General features: G+C 39.8%; 1 protein-coding gene across 1 annotated transcript; it reads left to right on the top strand.

Annotated features, from left to right (window-relative positions):
• The first annotated feature begins 9,991 nt into the window (after positions 1–9,991).
• Positions 9,992–10,615, top strand: LOC126670126 (zinc finger protein 2). The gene has a single exon (XM_050363790.1). It carries the CDS (start codon positions 10,115–10,117, stop codon positions 10,571–10,573), a length of 459 nt encoding a protein of 152 aa, XP_050219747.1. The 5' UTR covers positions 9,992–10,114; the 3' UTR covers positions 10,574–10,615.
• Positions 10,616–10,821: the final 206 nt, after the last annotated feature.

The raw sequence follows: 10,821 nt of genomic DNA, 5'->3' as shown, positions 1-10,821 counted from the left end.
AGATAATTATTGGTGAGTTTGGTGTGTTTTCATATTGCATGTTCAGTCTAGTCAAGATTGTTTATCTTGTCAATTATATACTACTTATATTGGAAACTAAATTAGTGCATGATCTCAACCTCTTGACGTGAGATAGAGAGAGAAAGCAAGACTAAATAGATCATATATAGGTTAACTAATTTAATTACACATTCATGTTTTATAGCTAAAATATATTTTTCTACTGCCAATTATAGTCTTTGCGTTATTATATCATGATATGCTAAAAATTTGCCAGTGTGGTCAGTAGCCGATTCAGAAATATTTTATAAAATTTATAAAATGATACTAAAAATTTAAAAGATGGATAAAATTATTAAAATATAAATTTAAGTTGGACAAAATGAATAAGCTATACTATTAACTTATATATTCAAAGATAATTTTTAATATTATTATTATTGATGGAGTCTGCCTTCTGAACCGGTGAGTGAACCTGCAAAACAGGGTAGAAGCTAACCGGACGGTGGTTGTCCGATTAACTTTCCGATGCTAAAGTCAGTTTAGAGCTTTGAGCAGCGTTTTGAGTATATGAATGTAATTGTGATTCTAGGCATACCTCGTGCTCCTTTTATAGTAGTCGAATATACCTAGTAGAGTTGTATTTGGCAGGTGAATCCTACTTTGTAGGGATTCGGCCGTATCGTAGAGATTCTCCTGATTTGTCGGGATCTACCTTAATCTGATAACAGTCCTATTTAGGAACGTCTTCCTAAATAGTCTTATCTTCCTAAAGTAGAGCTTATCCTTCCATATGTAGTGTTTGTGTCCAAATAGGACAAGATTTTCATATTTAGTCGTTTACCCGAATCCCGGACTCGGAGCGCTTTCGGCGGATCACGCGGGATTCGGTCTTTATTAACGTGTTACCGAATCTTAGAGATTCGGCATCTCCTTCATATCTTTCGGTCTTCAGGGGGAATCCGGTGTCGCCTGAGAGTGGATCTCCTGCAACTCGGCTCCATTATACTTACAGTAGGATTCGGTATCCATCATTAGCCCCCCCGCAAGTGAGCTGAAGTAGTTTGGCATTTATGCTTTAGTGGATTTTAGCTCTTTTGGAGCTGAGTTCTTTTATACGGGCGAGTCGTTTTGTATTCCGGGCGAGTCGTTTCATATGTTTGTGGGCGACGTTTCATCTTTAGTAAGATTCTGCGTTGCCACGTGTTGTCCATCCGTAGACGGTTATGACTGGATGAAGGACAAGTGTCTTCGTGCGCTATTAGTTGGTCCTTATTTGTAATTATGGGATCTCGTCTTTTCAGTTTCTTTGGTTTAGGCTATATAATTGTTCATTTTTTTCAATTTTCTTTCTTCCTCAACTTTTGCTTTCTCTGCAACTGCTTAAACTTTCGATTTCTTCAAGTTTTCTGTGGGTTTTCTTCTTCTGCTGTCAAGATTCCTCGTTTTCAAGTTGCTCCTTATCTTTCTTTTGATCCTGCGTATTTGCTTGCGAGGTATTTTACCTTTTCTCTAATTTAATTTCCTGGTAGTTCTTTAATTTTGAATTTATTCCTTCTGTTCTTCTTGTTCTTCGTCTTGTTCTTCGTCTTTTCCTTTCTTTTGATCTTTTAGAGTTTTAATTTCATCATCATTCCGTGTTTCCCCCCCATTTTAAAAATTTTAAAATGTCAGAAGTAACTGAGGGGGCGAAGGGTGCTCGTGACGAGCTAGAATATACCCGGAGCTCCTTGTCAAGAGAACGAATACTCGGGTATGCCGAGGACTTTGACTTTCCTGAGTCGTATGTTATTTTGAGACCAGCAAAATCGTGTCGGGCGAATCATAGCACCGATTCGCCTTCTAAGATAGTAATTTTTCATGAGCAACTTTTAGCGGGTCTTAGGTTTCCCTTAGAGTCTTTAATCGTAGAGGTCTGTCATAATTTAGGTGTTCCTTTGGGTCAACTGCATCCGAACGCGATTCGCCTTCTTTGTTCTTTTATGGAATCGTGTAGGGTTCGGATGCAGGAGCCTTCGCTTGCTCTTTTTAATTATTTTTATGTTTTCTCCCGCCGAAAGGGTGAGGAATTTATTTTTGCTGGTGGTCGACCGAATCGATCTCTTTTTAGTCTTCCTTCTTCTTTGAAGGGTTAGACCCCTAAGTTTTTCTTAGTTCAGCACTCTTCTTTCTCCTCTTTTTCGCGGAGTTTTACTTCTAGTAAGGTTTCGCTTACTAATGTACCTGATCTGGATGATGGGGAGAAGGACTTCGCCCAGTCTTTGCTGTCGGATTGTCGTTTTGACAAGCCCAAGTACAGCGTTCTTTTAGAACAGTATTTGAGTCGCCGTGAAATACTTTTGGCGGGTCTTCCTTTAGAAGGTATTTTTCTAATCTTTTGTTGTTATGTTTTTGTTTTGTAGGATGTCGACTTCTCTTGAACATTTGCTTGACAATTTTCATGTCGATATGACTGTAGATATGGGCGAGGTCACCAGCGGCGTTCCTAATCCCTCTACAATCGCCGTGCCGAATCCGACGCCTGATTCGGTGAATCCTGATCTTGATCCTGCTTCTGGCGATCAAGTTCCTGCTGCGACTTCCGAGTCGCCTTTGCTTCCTTCGAAGGAATCAGCTCCTTCTCTGAAGGGGTTGCCTACCGGCGGTCAGAAACGTCCTGCTGAGGACCAGGCTGGAGCTTCTGCCAAGCGTCCCAAGAAGAAGAAATCTTCTGGGGTGTCTTTCGAGGAGGCACCTCGGTTTGCGGCTTGGGCGGACGCGCAGGATCCGCCTCGACTTTCAAACGTCGCCATTCTTCATGCTTGCATGGAGAATATTATGATAAAAGAGGACATTGAGTCCATTGATCGCGAACATGGCGATAATCTGGCTGAGTTCGCCTGTCTCGGCGGTTTTTCGGTATGCTTTTTTTTCTCTTTTGTTTTATATTATGATTTGCTTCTCTTTTTTCTTTTTCTTATTTGTTGCTTTCTTTCTCAGGTGGTCCAGTCCATCGCTGTTTTGGAGCGCCGCCGAAGGGATGCGGTGGATCAACTGAAGAAGCTTCAGAAGGATTCCGAATCCTGGCTCTCCGAGAGACAGAAGATGGAGGATGAGGCTGGCGAGGCGACTGGTCTGATCCAGCAGCTGAGGTCTTCCGTATCTGCCAAGACTCGGGAGATTTCCGCTTTAGAGGCTCGGGTTCGAACTTTGTCCGAGGAAGTCGAGTCTCTACAGTCTTCTTCAGGTGCTCTCACTAAGGAGAGGGATGATCTGAAGAAAGAAGAGGAGCGTCTCCGCCGGCGATTGGGTGACTCTGGGAGCTTTTATTCCCAAGTCATGACTCAGTACCGGTTGGCGATCGGGGCAAAGCTGCGGGAGCAGAATCCAGGCGTCGATCTTTCTGGAGTCAATCAGTTGGATCCTGCTTCTTTGGCGAAGGAGGTGAAGGCGAAGCTTGATAAGCAGAAGCAAGATGCTCTGAAGAAGGCTTAGTTTTTATTTTCTTCTTTTTTGTATTTTTCGCTTTTGCCTTATTTTTGTATTGGATCGTAGGCGGATCCTTTGTAATTTTGCTTCTGTTAATATAATGATCTTTTGGCCATTGCTTTTCTTTAATTGTAGAGTTAATCTAAACTCGTTTGTTATTTTGAGAAGTTAATCTAAACTTCTGCTGGTGTAATTTATTTGTAGGTCCGAACGGATCCTTTTATTTATTTGACTCGGACGAGTCTAAATTATTATTTTTTAACTAAGATTCAAACGACTCTTGTTAAATTGTATGTATTAGGTCTCGAGCGAGCCTATAAGATTTGTTTCGCCAAATCGCCTTTTATTTCAAAAATGGAAATAAGTACAAGCCATGAATTTATTGATAATACTTTCTCAGGTGTTCTACATTCCAATATCTGGGTACCATGGACCCAGTTATTGTCTTTAGTCTATATGCGCCTTTGCCAGTAGCTTCTTCTATGATGAAGGGGCCTTCCCAATTAGCTTGCATTTTCTTTACTCCTGCGTTTCCTCTGCCAACTTCCGCGTTTCGTAAGACCAGATCGCCTCTTTGAAATTCTCTAAAATTCATTCTTTTGTTATGGTATCTTGCAGCTTGCTTCTTGTATGTAGCGGCTCGGGCTGCCGCTTCATCCCTTCTTTCCTCTAGTAGGTCTAGACATAGCCTTGTTCTAGCCTCGTTAGTTTCTTCTTCTAGATAGTTTACTCTGATGCTGGGTATTCCAATTTCTACTGGAATTACTGCTTCAGTACCGTAGGCGAGCCTGAAAGGTGTTTCGCCAGTTCCTTTTCTAGGAGTTGTTCTGTATGCCCATAGGACGCTGTATAATTCTTCTGCCCAGTTCTCCTTATACTGAGAAAGTCTCTTTTTTATTCCTTGTGCTATGGTTCGGTTGGTGACTTCTGTCATTCCGTTTGTCTGAGGGTGCGCCACCGAAGTAAATTTCAAATTGATCATTAGTCCTTTGCAAAATGCCTTGAACCGCTTGCAATTGAATTGTTTGCCGTTGTCTGCTATTACAGTGTGGGGTATGCCGAATCGGCATATTACTTCGTTCTTGAAGAATTCCTCTACTTTGGCTGCGGTGATGGTTGCGACAGGCGCTACCTCTACCCATTTTGTGAAGTGCTCTATTGCGACGATTAGGAATTTCACTTGATGTTTTCCCGTTTCGAACGGTCCAACTATGTCAATCCCCCAAGTGGCGAACGGCCATGGGCTTTCCATTGATCCTTGAGGCACTGCTGGTACACGACTGATGTTGTCGTGTCTTTGGCATTTATCACATTTCTTGACTAATGCTTTTGCGCCTTCTTTGATGGTCGGCCAGTAGTATCCCTGGAGTATTGTTTTTCTTGCTATGGTGACTGCTCCTTCGTGCGCGCCGCATATTCCTTCGTGGATTTCCTTTAAGATGGATTCTCCCGTCTGAGGCGAGACGCACCTAGACCATGGATGAGTTAATGAGGTTCGGTAAAGAACTCCGTTGTGAAAAGAGTAGTTGGCAGATTTTCTGATGGTGCGAATGGATTCGACTTTGTCTGTTGGTAACTCGCCGTGGTCTAGATATTTGATTAGTGGAGTCATCCAGGAGTCGGCCTCCTCGATTGCCATGACTTCTGTTTTTCTGGTGCTTGGTGATTCGAGAATTTCCTTTAGCTGCATTTTAGTGAATAGATCTCCAAGTTCTGACGCTGATTTGGCGATGGCGTCAGCTTCGGTGTTTTCCTCTCTCGGGATTTGAATGATTTCCCATTGTCCTCCTTGTGCTTCCAGCTGTTGGAGCTGTGTTTTGACTTGACTCAGGTATTCGATCATCCCTGTTTCTTTGGCTTGATATTCTCCCTTGACCTGATTTACCACCAGCTGGGAGTCGCTATAGATCTTTAGGATTTCCGTTCTTATTTCTAATGCGAGGCCGAGGCCTGCGATTAGGGCTTCATACTCAGCTACGTTGTTGCTGGCGGCGAATTGGATGTTTACTCCATATTCGATCCTGATTTTTTCGGGTCCTTTGAGGATGGCTCCTGCTCCAGCTCCTTTTTCATTCGACGCTCCATCTACGTGGAGTTCCCATACCAAGGCTGGTTTGGGTTGGCCAGTCTCGGTTGGAGTTATTTCTGCTACGAAGTCCGCCAAAGCTTGTGCTTTCAGAGTCGGGCGAGGTTCGTATCTTATGTCGTGTTCGCTGAGTTGGATGGACCAGTGGACTAATCTTCCGGAGGTTTCTGGTCGTTGGATCGCCTTTGGCAATGGTTGATTTGTTCTTACCACAACGTTGTGACTTTGGAAGTAGTATCTCAGCTTTTTAGCCGTGGTCAGTACGGCAAGTGCCATTTTTTCGATCTCGGGGTATCGTGTCTCCGCACCCTTCAGGACTCGACTGATGTAGTAGATTGGCTTCATCTCGTTATCTTCCTCCCTTACCAGCACTGTCCCGATGGTCTCGTGCGTGGTGCTGATGTATAGGTATAGTGTCTCCCCTTTCAGCGGTCTGCTTAGCAATGGAGGGGTGACGAGGAACTTCTTTATTTCTTCAAAAGCGTTCTCGCAGTCTTCATTCCATTCAAATTTTTGTGTTCCTTTGAGGGCTTTGAAGAAAGGCAAACATCTTTTTGCTGAGCAAGACATGAATCTACCGAGTGCTGTGATTCGCCCGTTGAGTTTTTGAACTTCATTTATGCTTTTTGGTGCCTTCATGTCCATGATTGCCTTGATCTTTTCGGGGTTCGCCTCTATTCCTCTTTGAGATATCATAAATCCCAAGAATTTCCCGCCTTGTACGCCGAACGTGCATTTGTCAGGGTTCAGCTTCATTCCAAACTTATTCAGTATGTTGAATGTTTCTTCAAGATCTTTTGCATGGGTTTCTTCCCTCTCGCTCTTGATGATCAGGTCGTCTACATACACCTGGACTCGTTTTCCTATCTCGTCTTTGAACATGAAATTCATAAGTCTTTGGTATGTTGCTCCAGCATTTTTCAAGCCGAAAGGCATTGCCGTGTAGCAGTAAGTTCCTCCCTCCGTGATGAATGAAGTCTTTTCCTGGTCTTGCTCCTTCATCTGAATTTGGTGGTAGCCTTGAGCTGCGTCGGCCAGGCTATACATCGCGTGTCCAGCGGTAGAGTCCACGAGTTGATCGATATCTGGGAGAGGGTAGCTATCTTTAGGGCACGCTTTGTTTAGATCGGTGTAATCCACACACATTCTATTTTTTCCGTTGGCTTTCTTTACGATAACTACGTTAGCTACCCATTCGGGGTAGTGGACTTCTCGTATGAATCCTGCTTTCTCCAGTTTTTCTACTTCTTCAGCGATTATTTTCTGTTTTTCTTCCGAGAACTTCCTTTTCTTTTGCTTCACTGGGTTCGCCGCTTCTGCTACATTTAGATCATGAGTGATGACTTGGGGGTCTATTCCGACTATTTCTGATGCGTTAGCAGCGAAGGTTTTGACGTTGTTTTTCAGCATGGCCGTGATTTCGCTTTCGATCTTTGGGTTCATGTTTGCGCCGAGATTTACTCTTTTCTCCTTGTTGAGTTGGAGTTTCTTTGTTTCGCCTTCTGGTGCTGTTTCTTTTTCTTCGATGTCGTGATTAAGGATTTCTTCTATTGCCATTGCTTCGCCTGATTCTTTTATTGCTTGCTCGTAGCACTTTTTCGCCTCGGCTCGGTTTCCTTGTATCGTGATAATTCCTTGTTTCGTCGGTATCTTCATGGTTAGTGCCTTTACGCTTGTCACGGCAGCTGAGTCGTGGAGGAATGGTCTCCCCAATATTGCGTTGTATGGCAGGTCGATTTCTACGACGCTAAACCGTGTAGGTAATTCCTCGCTTTTCCTTGTCCTTTCTAGCTTGACGTCGAGGGTAATTGTTCCGTTGGGCTTAATTGGCAAGCCCCCAAATCCTACCACAGGCGTGGCATTTCTTTTTAGTTCTGCTAGGTCTCCTCCTAGGCTTTCGTAGGCCTTTCTTGTTATTAGGTTTATTGCGCTTCCTTCATCGATCAGGATTCTCTCAACGTTCCAGTGTTCGATGATCATGGCCACTACCAGAGCTTCGTTGTGCTCTTCAGCTATTCTCCCGAAGTCCTCCCCGTCAAAAGTTACTGGAGGAGGAGTTGAGAGTTCTGTTGCTTTTCGTTTTCTCTGTGACGTTTGATCCTTCAGGTTTACTCTTTCAGAAGTCATCTTCTTCAATGAGATTTGTTTTTGAGTTCAGAAAAGCTCCTTCTTTTGAAGTTTAGTTAAGCTTTTCCCACAGACGGCGCCAATTGATGGAGTCTGCCTTCTGAACCGGTGAGTGAACCTGCAAAACAGGGTAGAAGCTAACCGGACGGTGGTTGTCCGATTAACTCTCCGATGCTAAAGTCAGTTTAGAGCTTTGAGCAGCGTTTTGAGTATATGAATGTAATTGTGATTCTAGGCATACCTCGTGCTCCTTTTATAGTAGTCGAATATACCTAGTAGAGTTGTATTTGGCAGGTGAATCCTACTTTGTAGGGATTCGGCCGTATCGTAGAGATTCTCCTGATTTGTCGGGATCTACCTTAATCTGATAAGAGTCCTATTTAGGAACGTCTTCCTAAATAGTCTTATCTTCCTAAAGTAGAGCTTATCCTTCCATATGTAGTGTTTGTGTCCAAATAGGACAAGATTTCCATATTTAGTCGTTTACCCGAATCCCGGACTCGGAGCGCTTTCGGCGGATCACGCGGGATTCGGTCTTTATTAACGTGTTACCGAATCTTAGAGATTCGGCATCTCCTTCATATCTTTCGGTCTTCAGGGGGAATCCGGTGTCGCCTGAGAGTGGATCTCCTGCAACTCGGCTCCATTATACTTACAGTAGGATTCGGTATCCATCAATTATTAATGGTAATTTTATAAATTGTGTTTAGCACTATAATCATTAACTTTATATAAAAAATATGAATCTTCAAATAAACGATAATAAAAATATAATATGGACGGTTTTTATGAGTCATTTAAAAATGAGATATTAAACTCTGTAGATCACTAAACTTTCCTCAAATTACAATCCTAAACAAACTTTTGTTATAAAATAGTCATTAAATTATACATCTTGTTATAAAAAGGTTTCTGTTATTACAAATAGACCATTAAACTTTCCGTGAATTATAAAAAAAGTCATTAAATTTTATTTTTTATTACAAAAAGGTCATTGAACCATGTTTTATTTATAATTTTTAGTTTGCCACGCAAGCAAAAATGTTGTGTTTTTGCGTGAAAACAGTACGTTTTATATGAGTGATCCTCTTTATAACAAAAGACATTGTTTAGTGATCATTTTGTAATAAAAGTTTGTTTAGTAATCTTTCTATAATTTGAGAAAAATCTAACCTACAAAATTTAATATTCTTTAAAAATGAGATAATTTTCTTATAATACGGGACAGAGGGGCTATAAAATAGTTTATGATTTTTTACCCTATGAATATAGACATAGATGTAAGATACAAAATAAATAATTATACATGTGTATGTATATACAAATGGAATTTTGTTCATGGACCGACAAGGGATTATATTGCTGCCATTAATGGAGGCGACAACCCTTCGATTCCCCACTGATCTTTGCAGCTACTTGTCTCTCTCTCTATACAAACAGAGACATACACTAACAGTTCCATTCCTTTTTCACTAATCTATTACGGGTCAAATACATTAATGCATCATTGAAATTTTATGTTATTTTTAACAGATTATTCAACTTTTCTTTATTTCTTTAAGACCATGGAGCTTTAACTTTTATTTCAAAAAAGTATATCTGATCTAATTTTAATGATGTGGTCATCCGATTTAAAATATTTATCACATCATCAATCTAATTATAATACAAATAAATTAGCATTTATTTTTAAATAAAATATATAAATTGGTAACATTTACTGACATGACAAATATTTTTAAATTAGATTGCCATATTACTAGATCGGAAAAATCTACATGAAATAAAAAGTTTAGTGACCTTAAAATATATATTAAGATTTAATATTGTTTTAAAAATAAAATATAATTATTCAAAATGTATTTGATCCAATTTTTTTACTATAGACAAAATGATTTTTTATATGCAAAACGTTGACCAAATTATCATCCCTAAAAAAATTTGGTCCATTAATTTTATTAATTGACATAAATAATCCAAATATCAATTTAACCAATTTTTGATCATATAATCATCATTATTAACTTACATAACTCGTTTTAAACTAAAATAAAATATTAATGCTGTAAAATAATTATTTATAAAATTAAAAACTTATAAATTAATGTAGAAAAATATATACAGTTTGTATATATTTGTTCCGTTTATAAAATTAAGGGGCGAAATACTTTAATGGTGTTTTAGAAATATATTAAAAAAATTATTTTGCCATTACTATATGTGGTTGCCCAAATAGTAAACCCTTTGCTCTTCATCATATAATTCAAACACAAACCATTCTTCTTCATTTACAAATTACAATAACTTAGACCTTTCTCTCTCTATCTCTATCTCTATCTATTTTCTCTATTTGTCATTATCATTCTCACTTCACTTTCTTTATCTCTTACCTCTAATACCTAAAATTTTCTTCTGTAATCACTATCAGGGGCCATGGATTTCCAACCCAACACTTCATTACATCTAAGCTTACCAAACAATAATCAACTAAACCTAGAACTCGTACTCGAGCCGTCGTCGTCGTCGTCTTCGTCCCCTCATAGTCCTGCAGAGCCAAGGATTTTCTCATGCAATTATTGCCAAAGAAAGTTTTATAGCTCTCAAGCTCTTGGTGGCCATCAAAATGCTCATAAGCTGGAGAGAACCTTGGCTAAGAAAAGTAGAGAGATTAGCTCTTCTGTTAGAGCTCATGGAGGTAAGTCCGGATCATCATCTTCGTCTTCGAGCATGGTTCGACACAGTGCTCAACCCGGGTTCGAGCCATACGGTCATCCGGCTAGGTTTGTTGATTATAATTTTAGAGATGGTTCGTCTTGGTCTATGGGATATACGTCCGAAATTGTTCAAGATCAAGAGTTCAATAACCAGCTTGACTTGTCTTTAAGACTTTGAATTGCACTTGTTTGTATTAATTATTAATTATTTTTGTTTTGATTTCAATTCGTTATTTCCCTCTTTAATTTAAGATCATTTTTATATGCATGCAAGAGATTTTTTATTTAATTATTTTTGATTTAAGGAAATCAAAAAAGAGAGAGTGAACAATTAGTCATGAAAATTTCTTTGGCATGAAAGAAAATGAAAATTTAATATATAAAAGGCTGATGTCATCTTTTCTTTCTTCTTTTAAATGAACCTTT

This window comes from Mercurialis annua, linkage group LG2 (assembly GCF_937616625.2).
Source record: "Mercurialis annua linkage group LG2, ddMerAnnu1.2, whole genome shotgun sequence".
NCBI classification, from domain to species: domain Eukaryota; kingdom Viridiplantae; phylum Streptophyta; class Magnoliopsida; order Malpighiales; family Euphorbiaceae; genus Mercurialis; species Mercurialis annua.
This window is presented reverse-complemented; position numbering and strand designations above follow the sequence as displayed.